At 52.1% G+C, this 13098-nt stretch overlaps 1 protein-coding gene across 1 annotated transcript; it reads right to left on the reverse strand.

Annotated features, from left to right (window-relative positions):
* Nucleotides 1-2617, reverse strand: SP9 (Sp9 transcription factor). The gene is made up of 2 exons (XM_048061287.2): nt 2491-2617; nt 1-1961 (listed from the first exon to the last, which is right to left on the reverse strand). The coding sequence occupies exons 1-2, from the start codon at nt 2509-2511 to the stop codon at nt 618-620; spliced, it is 1365 nt and encodes a 454-aa protein (XP_047917244.1). The 5' UTR covers nt 2512-2617; the 3' UTR covers nt 1-617.
* Between the last annotated feature and the right edge of the window lie 10481 nt (nt 2618-13098).

A 13098-nucleotide genomic window follows, 5' to 3' on the forward strand; every position in this document is an offset into this window, starting at 1 on the left:
TTGTTCAGAGTCCTTTAATAATACCAAAATGAAAATATGTCGAGATCTTGTTTTTGTTTCTTTTTTTTTCCATACAGATAAACGCATTTAATTTCTTTAAGTGACCTTAACTTACGTGTGTCTGAGTGAAATGTTAACTCAACATTTTAAATATCTTTTACATATATACTGACTTCCACAAAGTGCATCAGAAATTTAAAATTAAAAAAAAAATAATAACCGAAACCCCCAAAAGCTCCCTGAATTTCAGGAATTCACCGATAAGAAAAGGAAATCCCCGACCCCCCTATCAGATCAACATTTACAAGAAAAATAAGCAAACACAATCTGGTTGGGGTATTTTTTTTGTGTGTTTTTTTTCTTTTTTTTTTTCTCTTTGAACCCTATTTATACAGCTGTTTATGCGATACAGAGGAACCGTCTCGGGCTGCCCGTTCAGTTTCTCACCTCCAGCCTCTCTCGGGATGCTTTTCCTTTGGACGGGAAAAGGAAACGGGGAAAGAAAAGCAAAAAATAAAAGAGAAAGAAAACCAGAAGGGCGGAAAACGGAAAGAAACCAAGACCCCAAGGCGAAGGAGCGAGGGGGAGAAGCGTCCCTGGGGGCGGCGGGCGCTGCCCTAGGAGTCGCCGGGCGGCTCCTTGGCGGGGGCGCGGGCGGCGCCCACCCCGTCGTGCAGGATGAGGTCGGGGGACTCGGAGCGCGGCGTCTCCAGGTTGCTGGCGTCCGTGTCGCTGTCGCTGCCCTTTTTGCCGCCGCCGCCCCCGTTGTGCGTTTTGATGTGTTTGCTCAGGTGGTCGCTGCGCATGAAGCGCTTGTTGCAGACGGGGCAGGCGAAGCGCTTCTCGCCCGTGTGAGTCCGCAGGTGCCGCTGCAGCTCGTCGGAGCGGGTGAAGCGCTTGCCGCAGAAGAGCCAGTTGCAGACGAAGGGCCGCTCGCCCGTGTGCCAGCGCAGGTGCGCCTTCAGGTGCGACGTCTTGCCGTACACCTTGCCGCAGCCGGGGATGTGGCAGCTGTGCAGCCCCTTGCGCCGCAGGCTGGCCCCCGCCGGCCCCAGCCGCTCGGCCTCCTGGCAGTTGGGGCAGTCGCAGGTGGCCCGGCCCGAGTAGCGCCGGGCGGAGCGGGCCGAGCCCCCCCCGGCGGCGGCGGCGGCGCCCGTGATCATGGCGCTGGCCGCCGCCACCGCCGCGCTGGAGTCCGTGTAGGAGGGCAGCACGGGCTTGAAGCCCTCCTGGGCGAGCAGGTGCTGGCCGGTGGAGAGCAGGTGCGAGGCGGCCGTGGAGCCCAGGCCGGTGGAGCTGAAGGCGGAGTGGGTGAGCGAGCTGAAGTCGGGGTTGTAGGTGCCCAGCTGGGAGTGCAGCGAGGCCTGGGGGGCGCCCGAGTGCAGCGAGCCCTGGAGCCCCCCCGCCGGGTTCTGCACCTCCAGCCAGGAGCCCGGGTTGGCGTGCACGTCCCACCACGAGGAGGCCGCCCCGTTGGCCACCTCGCCCGCCGACAGCGTGGAGTGGAAGCCGGACTTGTACCAGGACTCGTAGGGGTGCGCCATGCCCACCCGCGGGTACAGGCTCTCGGCCGCCGAGCTGTGCACCTTGGAGATGAAGGCCGACTGCCCGCCGGGCTCCTGCGGCGACACGCCGGCCGCCGCCGCCGCCGAGTTGGAGAAGAGGCCGCCGTAGTCGCTGCTGAAGGCCGACGAGGTGGGCGAGGTGGAGGCCAGGCAGAAGGCGCTGTTGGCCGTGCCCGTGCCGCTGGCCAGTCCGCCGGAGCCCCTGCTCGTGGCCACCGTGAAGCCCGAGAGGCTGGAGCCCAGGTTGCAGCTGGAGGTGGAGCGTTTCCAGGGGTGGAAGCCCCCCTTGGCGAAGGCGCTGGACTCGGGCAGCGTGGTCAGCGGGCTGGTGTTGCCGATCTTGTTGCAGGTGGCGGCCAGCATGGCCAGCGGGGTGGTCCCAAACCTCGGCTCTTCCTAGGACAGACACAAAGCCGGAGCGCTCCGTCAGCCTGGCCGGGCGGCCGCGGGGACCCGACGAGCTCCGCGCCGGCAGCGAGGCTCCGGCCCTGCCCGCCGCCCCGGGGCCGGCTCACGTCGGGGGGCGGCTGCCCGCGGGGAGCGCGGCCGGGGGCCGGGGCCCGGCGCCGCCGAGGAGCGCAGCGGGGCGGCCGGGGCTCGCGGAGCGGCGCCGGGAGCCGAGCCGGGCACGAGCACCGGGCGGGCGGAGCGCTCCGCGGGTCGATCGGGGAAAAACAAAAGAAACGGAGGAAAGAGGAAAGGGGACGCGCCGCCCAGCGCCGGCAGAGCCCCGCTTCGCCCCGGCCGGGGGAGCTCTCCGAGCGAGCCGCCCGCGCCGAGCCCCCGGGGCCGCCCCCGCCCGCAGCCCCGCGCGACCGGAACGGCGACAGCGGCAGCACTTCGGTTATTTCCCCCATTTATTCCTTCTTTTTTTTTTTTTCCCCCCCCCGTAAGGGCAGGCATTGGTGCCGCGCCGCCGACTTACCCCGAGTATAGACGTAGCCATAGCACGGCCCTGGGCTGGGGCTGGCCGGGACGCGAGGGGACGGGACGGGGACGGCGCTGGCGGTGCGGCCGCGCTGCCCCGGCGGCGCCACGGACACTCCGGCGCGGCGGGGCCAAACTCTGCCTAAGTGCGGGGCGCGCCCGCTTTGAAGTACCGCTGCCTGCCGCGCTCGCCCAATGAGGGCGCGGGCGGAGCGGGCCGGAGCGGCCCCGCAGCCAATCAGGCGCGCGGAGGTGCTCGGCGCCGGGGCGCGGGGCGCGTGCCAGCCGAGCGCGCGCGGGCAGAGGACTCCCGCGCCGGGCTGCGGGGAACGCTCCGCAATTAGCGGCCGGCGGCACGAGCCGGGGCGCGGCGGGGGGCGGCGGGCGGCGAGCCCCCCCCTTCCCCCCCCCGGCCCGCAGCCCCCGCCCGGGGCAGCGCCCGCCGCTGCTCCGCGCGGTCACCTTCGCTGCTGCCCCGCTGCCCCGCTGCCCCGCTCCGGCGGCGGCGGCGCTGCGCGGGGGCGGCGGGGGGCGCGCGGCCCCAACAGGTGCCCGGCCCCGCTCCCGGTCCTGCGGGAGGCCCCCGGGGCTGGGGGCGTCCGGCCCTGCGCGGCGGGGCTCGGAGCCGCGGCCCCCGGCGAGGGAAGGGGGAAAGGGAAGGGAAGGGGAGGGGAGGCGGCGGCCGGGCGGGGAGCCCCGCTGAAGCCTTGGGGGGGTCAAGTGGCTCCTGGCGGGGCTTTGCGCGCTCCAGACCCCGAGTTTTTAAACAAAGATCGATGTGTTATGCTCAAGTGTCGAGCCGCCTGTTAAAACATTTGGGGGGATAATGACAACGTAACAAAGGCCTGGTTCGGAGTGAATCATCACCCTTTTAAAAGTTAAAGCAATTTTCAGGAGAATAGCTTTCAGCAAACGCTTTACATTATTCAAAACGGCCAAATAATGCTCTATTATAGCGCCTGAATGCTGCCAGTCAGCCCATAAGTGCAATTTGTGCAAAGGCTCGGTGCCTTATCTCCACTTCTTTATAAAGAGGTGAATATAAAACAATTTCTTCCAAACCCAGACAGAGAGCACGAAAATTGCTTCCCTTTCTGCAATCAGGGCAATTTAACTGGAGTGCAATTAGCACTATTAAATGTCGATTCTGCATAAACAAATCTGACTAAGAAGCGAAAGTGGGGTGAGAACCTCACATAAACTGAAACTGATTTTTTAAAATTATGTATCCGGGTCCTTCACAATTGATCCGTGACGTTTTCATCTCGGCATATATTTACATCATAAATACATTATGTTTAAATCAACAGAAATCTTAAAAAAAAAAAATCTCAATGTGAATCCTAATAAAGAAGAATAGCCTAATTAAACGCAACAGTTCGCTTCCTTTGAGCGATATTGTTTCCCATCTTCCCCTCACGCGTGTCTTTTGATCTGTGCAAGCGCTAAAGTTGGTGCCTTTCGGAGGTAAAGCAGGGAAACAATTCGTTCATTAGGGCTGATTGGGAGGCTCCCGGCTTCGCGTGCGAGAGCGTCAGATGAAACGGCTCTTCTCCTCAAGCCGAGCTCCGGGAAGGGGCTGCCAAATATTCCCCAAATAAATCGATTTACCGGCAGTTAAACGCGAGGTTGCCGCACAATTTCCCGCGAGTCCTAGGAGGGGCACGGAGTTTTACACGGGGATGTTACGGGTGGGGAAGGGGCGAAGCCTTCCAAGTTCAAGAGCAGCAGCCTGATTTTCTGCCAAGCAGAAGGGACGTGTGCAGGAAACAGACAAAATGCTCATCGCTTGGGCAAATAATTGCGTCCTGCTTTTTTTTTTTTTTTTTTTCCTCCCCTGCCACCAGGACTGCCATGCGAACCTCTCCCTCCCTCCCTCCCTCTCTCTCCCTCAATTATACTTTTCATTTACGTGATCTAGAAACCACCATTGATTATCAGAGCAACGCAGAGGGGGACCCGGTGATAAATTAATAACTTCAGTTAAGAAAAGGCTTCCCCACTATTCTGCCAAAGAGGAGGTATTAAAAGGGGGACGAATAGATAGAGACGGTGCTGAAATACAGCCCTCGGTGCCTGTTGAGCCCACTGAATTCTTTCTGCTGTAGACTTTTCTCATTTGCGGGGAAAGATGAAGCGCGGCTTTTGATTAGAAGGGAATCTTTTTATGGTTAATAAAAAGGGAATGAGCCCCGGGATCGAATAGATCATGGAAATTAAATGGAAATTATGGCACTCTCCAACAATTTCTGCCCGAGCCTGCCGCCGATCCCGGCCACGTAAAGCCCTCGCTCCTGCTCCTGCCCTGCAGCCGGACCCGGGCGGGGGCAGGAGACGGGGCTCGGCCCGGCCCCGGCGCTGGGGGTCCCGGGGGTCCCCGGGGGCCGCCCCGCAGTGCCCGGGGGCTGCCGGAGCGGCGCTGCCCCGCGCTGCCTCCCTCGGGACCGCACCTCGGAGCCCTCCCGCTCCGCTCAGCGCCGCCGCCGCCTTGCCGGGTAGAGGCGAGGCCGGTGGCAGGGGAAGGAAGGTGACTGCCGGCTGCGCGGTGATTTTAATTACCGCAATTACTGCGAGATTATTCAGCGGCGGCACGGAGCCGTGCGCTGCCTCGCCGGGGAAGCCCGAGGAGCGCCGTACGGGGGCCGCTTTCCCTCCCGCTTCTTCCCCTGCTCGGCGGCGCGGCGAGCCCCGGCTGCGGCACGGCTCGGCTCGGCTCGGCTCGGCTCGGCCGGGCTCCCCGGCAGCCTGTTGCGGGGGCCGGAGCCCAGCCCGGCGGGGCCCGTCCCGGCTCCGTTCGCCCCCGGCTTCTGGGGCGAGCCGGCCGCCTGTCGGCGGGGGTGCGGGCACGTAGGGAGCGGGCGAGGTGACCGACGTTACAAACTTCCTCCCGGCCCGCCGTGGCCGCCAAACCCGGCCGGCGGGTCCCCCGGTGGCTGCGGGTCCCCCGGTGGCTGCGGGTCCCCCGGTGGCTGCGGGTCCCCCCGTCCCCTCCCCTGTCCCAGGCTCGGGACCGGGACACGCGGAGCCGCTCCCGACGCGTCTGTAATTGCTGGCGCTCCAGCCTAAGGTGAATTTCAGCCCGGATCATGAACCATTTCACGTCCAAATGCAAGCTTGCGGTACTTTCCTAGTGGCAATTAGGAGCCTATTACAAGCCATTAGATTGATCAATGTACCTTAAACAATGTGAATGATTTATATGGCAAAGAAAAAAAAACCTGCTCGCATCCATTGTACTGTTCCGGCGGCCAACCTGGCCCTGCGTGTCCATTCATCACAGCTGTGAACAACAAAAGCGATTTATTTTGAAAACTTGCATGCAAAGAGACAGGCTCGGCTCCTCCATCCTGAGACCGTGCCGGTCCCTGGTGGCAGGGGCTGTGGGCACGGGCGTGCTGCTGCTTTCCAGAGGGATTAATTCACCCCCTACCTGAAGGGGGGAAGGAAACAAAGGGATCCTGGCTGCTCCCGAAACAAGCCCCCGGCCCGCTGGGCACTTGCGAGGCGAGGAGGAAAGCAGCAGTTGCCCGTTTGTGTAACGAAGCGGTGGGGTGGCTTCCTAGCCTTATATTGACCGAGGGGTGTGGACCTACCAGCCCTTGAGGTGCTGGGGCTGCTAGGTGAGGAGGGAAGGAGTAGGGCACGGCCTGCTGTGCCCAGCAGCTCCAGCCCAAGGTGGTGGCCTGTCAGGCGCTCACCAGGCCGGAGCGGCTGCCAGTAGGCCTTGGCCTGCTCGCCTGCTGCCGGTCAGAAGGGGCAGGGAAGGGCTGGCACCCGGGCAATGCCTCCCAGAGCGAGGGGCAGGGGGAGGCTGGCCCGGGTCAGAAGCAGCGGGACTGTGTTTTGCCATAATTCAGTGGAGGGCCTCTGTTTCTCCTGTTTCCCTTACCTTCTCGCTAACCTCACTTGCCCTGCTCCTTAGCGCTCAAAATTGCTGTCCTCTCTACAAGCTGAGTGAGCCGACAGCTTGGTGTTAGCCAGCTCTGAAGTGCTCTGAATCTAAACTCCTGAGGGGGACACGCAGTGCCAGCTAACCAGGCTGATCTTTAAAGCAGCGCTCAGATGGGACCGGTGGAACTGGTGGCACTGTTTGTTAGGAAAACAAATACGTTGGCAGTCTTTCTTCAGCTGGAAATTTGCTCTGAGATAGCACACGAGAGAACGTTACTAATTTAAGATCCCAGGTATCGCTGGTGTTTCAGTAGCGATCTGGTCATCTCTTTTCTACGTTCTGGCCTCCAGAAATTGCTACAATGCTTGTCAAAAGTCACTGTTTCATCACGTCATTTTCTGCAAGGAGGTAAGCACAGGGTGCATCGATACCGGGACAAAGAAAAGAAACAAGGGAAGGGTGTCAAATCCTGTCAAGGGATATGACCCTTTTGTCGCAAAGCGTGTGTACAACCACTTCAGAGTCTGATTTTCCAAGTTGTTCATATGGCACTGAGACTATTCACTTACTAATCTAGTCATCAGCTGCTTCTTTCCTTGATAAAAAGGGATTAGGAAAACGCAGCATCTGCCGTGTAAACTGAAGGATGGATGCAATCGGAATACGAGCCCTCCTCCCGCTTCCCTATAGGAGATGCTGTGATGCGAGAGGGAGTGTTTCTGTTGAGCCTGTCACACAGAACCCAATCCTTCCCTTTCTGCTAGAGCCTACACCATCAGGAGCTTAACACACAGAGCTCACAGTGTGTCCTGCTTACCTTACAGTTGTTCTTTCTTACAGAGAAGATGCGAAAGAAGAGTAAAAGATGTGGAGGCTGCTTTCAAAGGTTTTGCGGAGATTGTCCCCTTAGCCATTGTGCTTTTAGGTCTTTTTCCTTCTCCAGAGCGCTGTGTTTATCACTTTGCCCAGGAGAAGCACTGCGCCAGCCTTCCTGGGATGGGCTCTGGCCTTCTCCTTCAAGTATCCCTACAGACGCTGTCTACTTGAAGTGCTTTCTGCAAGCCTTACCCTATGCATTTATACTCTCTTGTGAAAAAGCAGCCTATGTTTCCTATCATGCTGCTTCAGGCACTTACATTCCATCTGGGTTGCATTGCCCTTTAATTATCAGTCTTCTTATTGTGATCAAGTGAACTTTTACTAATCTCCACATTTATTGTTAAGGTAAATAGATGCTGCTTTTAATCAATACGGAGGGCCACACCAATGCAGTTCGATGTAACTTAAGTCAACTGTAAAGAGTTCAATGTGTGTATAATTACAGAGGACGTCGGCTATTCACTCCAGCCTAATTCAGTGTCTCTTCAGAGGCAGACCTCTTCGCTTCCCCGTCCCGCTCTCACCTCCCGTGCTGCCCCCACCCCATGGAGGTAAGAGAGGAGCGGCGGGGGCCGGGCAAGCCGCAGCCCCGCTGAACCTCGGGCTGCTTGGCAGATTGGAGCTGCCGGGTGAGCACAAGCCCCCGGGTACAATACGGCACTTCCTTCCAACAAAAAAGATTGATTGCGTCTTGGCCTTGGTATTAAATGCGCTATTATCAGAAGAAGCCGAAATAATGCATACAGTCGCTTTAAAAGAAAGCAGGTTTCCTTCGCGAACATACCTATTATTTCAATAGTACTTGAGAACTGTTTCAATAGTGGCCAGGTTGTTGCTTACTGAAATACATTTGAATTGAATACATATATATCAAGGTTTTTTCTTAATTTTAGTTTGAGTTGTTCCTGAAGTTCTCATTAAATTTACCATTTGTAAAGGACAGATTAAATGAAAATGGCTTTCAGAAAAATAGAGCTGGAAATTATTTTGGCCTTTCTGACCTGGAAGAGGTGATAATTTGCAGCAGCACTACATATTGGACATGTCTGACATTTTAGGTATTCCCTCACAGTTTCAGACCTTTGTACAGATGAACTCCGTCTGGGACAACCCAGCAGTCAACTTTTTGTTACCTTAATGTAAATGAGAGGACTGCAGCTGTCTTAAGCAATCTAGGCAGACAACACCGACGGAAAGGAAACTCGGGTAAGGGCAATGATAAGAAAAGAATGTCTATTATCCACAATAATGCTCCTAACATTTTCTAAACAGCTATTACCTGTGTCTGTCCATAATTGTCCTTGCTACAGTAACGGTGCAATCTTTCTTTCCGAACACTTACAGAAATCTCTCTCCACTGACTTTTCCAAATGTAAACAACCTATACAGCGTTTTCTAATGTAAAACAAATGTGGTAAGTAGGTCCCACATTAAAGAATCACTTTGACTGGAATGTCTGAAATGCTCCAGGGATTTTGGGGTGGGTTTGAAAATGCCGCCATTTGCATTCAGTTTCCAAACCCGGTCCCATAGATACCTACGAGTGTCAGTAGGACTTACATAGCACATTATTTCTGAGTTTGAACAGTTGCAGAGAACAGATAGAAAATAAGTTGTTGTGAGTTTTTGCTATCTAACTTCAACATTTCTCAGGGCTGTTATTGCACACTAACGTGACTATTTTTCAGTGTTAACAGTTGCCTAGTTAGAAAATGATGCAACTCCAAAATTCTCTGTTACGGCAAAACAACTAGAAGCCAATGTCTGTATCATCCCCCCCTCCCCAGTTCGTATTTCTGTTAGATAAAACATGTTAGTTAATCTCATCACAATGGGACTCGGTGTAAAAGCAGACTGTTGAGCACCTCAGAATGATTGAAAGCAGTGAAACAAAATGTAGGTTCTCACCTCTGTATTAAGAAATATGATGTTCGCCATACCTATGCAATACTTACGCTGTATAACTCTATTATGCCATTTGGAGGAAACTTAGCAAAGCTCCTAGGTGTGTTCAGCCTGAGACAGCAGTGTGTGGTGTTTGTCAGTTTTTTTGGAGACATGATGAATCAAAATATAGGTCTGAAAGGAAGAAGAAGCAGTGTCCTCAAGCTCTTTCGGAGTACCCCTGTACATACACCGGTAGGTAACACCACATAGCCAGGCGGTGTAGTCCTTACCCAGCTTGTTACTCACTGGCCTCAGGAGAAACCCTACATGAGTACCTCAAAGTAAGGTGAGGGTTAGTACATGGAGAAACTTGGGTTCATTCAGAGAAACTTTTTAAAAAAATTATAAAGTAGGTGATCCAGCTGCGGGCCTTGGAAAGGTAGGTCATTGCACCGTGCTTGAAATCCTCAGAGTGTGCGGGACCCCTGCTCTCCCCGTGGCCGGGGAGGTGCAGGTTCGCACGCGGCACACAAGTGATACTGCTCTGTTCTGGCAGTTGATGTGGTACTTGCAGAGAGGCTGGTGGGATCCTGTAACCAGGGAGTCCCAGAATATCTCTGTGCCAAAAGCGCAGACTGGAAATACTACAAAATGTGCTTTTATTGTTATGTGAGCGAGGCACTCAGCCCATATAACACTGGGTGTTCTTCCAGTCAGATGTAAAAATCTGCCATATCTCAAGTTTTGCAGCTCCAGGACAGATATTCTGTGGACACGGACTGTTTGCAGAGGCTCTCTTACCTGTGCGCACACACTTGTGGCCAAGAAAGGAAGAGGAAGGGGATCTCTGTAAAATCAGCTGCTTAAGAGGAAAACCAAACAGTCAAACTACCAGCTTGGTAGTTTGATATTCGATTGCCTTTTGTTACAGTATTTTTCAAATAGCTGTTGCCATAACAACATAACATATTCTTCTACTTTTTTTTATCCTGTTTGAAAAAAAAAATACTTGCCAGAATTCTTCCATAATAGCTTCCATTAACTGCAGTGGCTTCTCTTGGTGAGGCCAGTGCTGATGTCTCCTGCTGTCACAAGTCACTCACAAATCTAGCAGATGTTTTGTTTGATAAGGCCAATTTGAGCTTTATAAAACATGTTGTGCGGTTGTTGTTGTTGTTTTTTCTTTTTTCCCTCATCTCCAAAGAGCAAGTATCAGTAAGGATGGGATTCAGAGCTGATCACTAGCCATGGAACAAGACATTTGATACCTGTTGGTAGAATTTTGCCATACATGAAAATCTGTATCAGACCAAACTTTAAAGATTCTACTTTGGTACACTGTCTGTATTCTAAATACCAGGAATTAGATTTTGACCTATTAGGGACATATATATACCTACCAAAAAAAAAAAAAAGGAGGAAGAAAGGAGATAGGAGATACAATACATATTTTGCTAAATTCTTAAAGTAAATATTGTAGATGAGAGAGGTTTAACATAATCAAACAAAAGTTACTATAAAACAATCGGAAAAAGCAAAAGAAAAGGTATCCCCTTTAAACACTGATGCTGCCCTGAAAGTGCTGGCAGTTTTGTTTTGGATTCAAACAGTTTGCATGACTAAGAAAAAAATCACTTATCCAGGCCATCTACACACTTGACAGTGGCAAACATGTTCAGATTATTATATTTAATAATTTGTCTGCTAATACCATCTTCTTTCTAGAAACAATTTTAATGCCTATCAGTTCATCAAATGTAGCCGCCCCTCTGAAGAGTAGTTGTTGTACTTTCTTTTTCATTTGAAGGGGAAACTGAGGCACCAGCTATTCAAATGTTACATGATTGCACAGATTGACCACTTTTTCTCTCATTATACTTCTTTCATATTCAAAGTATATAACCTTGGACACAGTGTTTTCCAAAGTCAAAATATGCATCCTTATTTACTTTCTAAATTGCATGTCCTGCATTTTTGTCATTATTAAATATTCGGTAGATCTAGGGACAAAATTATTTCTTTTTGCAAGGGTTATTTTGTAATCAGCTACGACCATGTTGTAAGTTGTTTTGGTTTTTAAGTAGTTATCACTGAATAGGAAAAGGTTCCATGAATTACATTAATGTTACTTGTGTCTTCTGTTCCGTTTGTGAAGCCTGCAAACAGCAATGCTTAAAACAGCATCACAAATCACATGATTTGTAGCTCTGTATTGAAAATTCAGAAGGGATCGCAATTTCTTCCTGAGTAGCTGAGAATTTTTTTCTGATGTGTAGCTGAATTAATCCCCCCCCCCCCCCCCCCCCCCCCCCAGTTCTGCAGTATTTAAAAGCATACCCATGTCGATTTGTTTCCACTTTTCAGAATACAGCAGGTCCAGTGTTAGCATGTCTGCTCAAGTGTCTCTTTTTGGTTTAGCAACGGAGCTGTGACGGGGCTGATTTAACTCTCCTCGATCAGACATCACTTTCTATAAAAAAGGTGGAAGTGGTCCTACAGATTCCTGCAGTCTGATTGATAATGTGAAGGATGTTCATCCACACGGCTGCCCGCTAGATGTTATTTGCTGCAGCTAGGTTGTTCAGTCTGAGACCGTTTCGAACCAGCAACAAATCTGCAGGTTTGAAGTCGAGTGACAGGTACCACGTGCGCCTTTGTTACGCTCCACGTTGTTTGCATGTCCGTGTGAAAAATGTCAGTGAGATGTATTTAATGTATCGACAGCCACAATCTCTTGCTTTCACACCACTGTGCTGTAAGTGGGGTTGAGAAGAGAGGCTTTAAACAAAAAGAGCTTTCATACCGTGGTCCGGTGTGACAAAGTCATTGTAGGTTGCCTTAGGACTCAGAACTACCGAGGGAACTTTTGAAACGACCACTATTTGAACTTCTGAGCAGGGTCTGTAATCTTGCTTAATAATTACATCAAAAGTGACAGTTTAATTCACTGTAGGTACCCACAACTATTTCTGAAATTAATAATAGACATGCTTTGTAGCTTACGCATGCCAAAATTTATAAGACAAGCCTCATCGTGGAACCTGACTATTTTAACATGACTTCCTAAATAGTCCAACAATTTAAAGCTATTACATAACATTTTGTTCTTGCTAACTTTTAAAACAAAAATGTTTCCTTGCATTCACAGGGTTGTCTATAGTGAAGTGACCTCTACGAAAGGGTTACTCTTTGAAGCGCTCTCTGAAGAGAGCTTCAAGGCAGCTGAGTGTCTCAGATTGTGATTTTTAAGGTTTTGATGCTAGAAAATTGTTTAACAAACAGCTCCAAAATATTTAGATTTTGATTAATAACACACAGTGCCGTGGTATTTAAATAATATAAAGTATGAAATCTAACATGTGGCCGAAGAGTGTGTGCTCCACGTGGCTAGGAGAGCAGGAATGGGAGCATACCAGTATCTGAGCAGGAGGGAAAGAGTTACACGAAGCCAACTGAACTGTTCTGTAGGAGTATGTAACTTGTCTCTGCTTGCACCAGAACTTTTCCTCTGACGTTTTGGCTGGACAGGATGTTCCTTCAGCAGTGCAAGGTCCGCTGGCTACCATCACTTTGTTCTTCAGAAGTCCGCTTGTGTAAGAGGGTGCAGAGCCCTGCCTGTGGGTAACGTGGGGTACTCTGAATACAACAGTTTGGGGGGATTAGCCGAATTTCCTAGTACAGCGCTATATGCGTAATACTATCCAAACTCAGGGAAACTAGCTGTGAATAAGTCTGCTCACACCGCAATAACTCTGCTCACACTGCACCTCTCACACTGCTCACCCTGAAGCTGGTTGCAGGGCCCCAGAACGGACTGTAGTGAAATTCCTACCCAGTTTCACAGTCTTCTTAAATGTTGAAACATTAGGGATAAAAGCCGCTTTGCTTGGCTGGAAGAATGCTCAGTCTGTCTGAAGGCAGTAAAATAGCAGTGTGTTAGGGTCTGTC

Source organism: Anser cygnoides, chromosome 6 (assembly GCF_040182565.1).
Source record: "Anser cygnoides isolate HZ-2024a breed goose chromosome 6, Taihu_goose_T2T_genome, whole genome shotgun sequence".
In the NCBI taxonomy this organism is placed as follows: domain Eukaryota; kingdom Metazoa; phylum Chordata; class Aves; order Anseriformes; family Anatidae; genus Anser; species Anser cygnoides.

What these genes read in the sequence shown, in the direction of transcription:
- SP9 (XM_048061287.2), bottom strand. Translation starts at nt 2,511, where the DNA reads ATGGCTACGTCTATACTCGGG. An exon ending in TGGCTACGTCTATACTCGGG is followed by an intron (nt 1,962 to 2,490) that starts GTAAGTCGGCGG and finishes TGTCTGTCCTAG; the next exon opens with GAAGAGCCGAGGTTTGGGAC.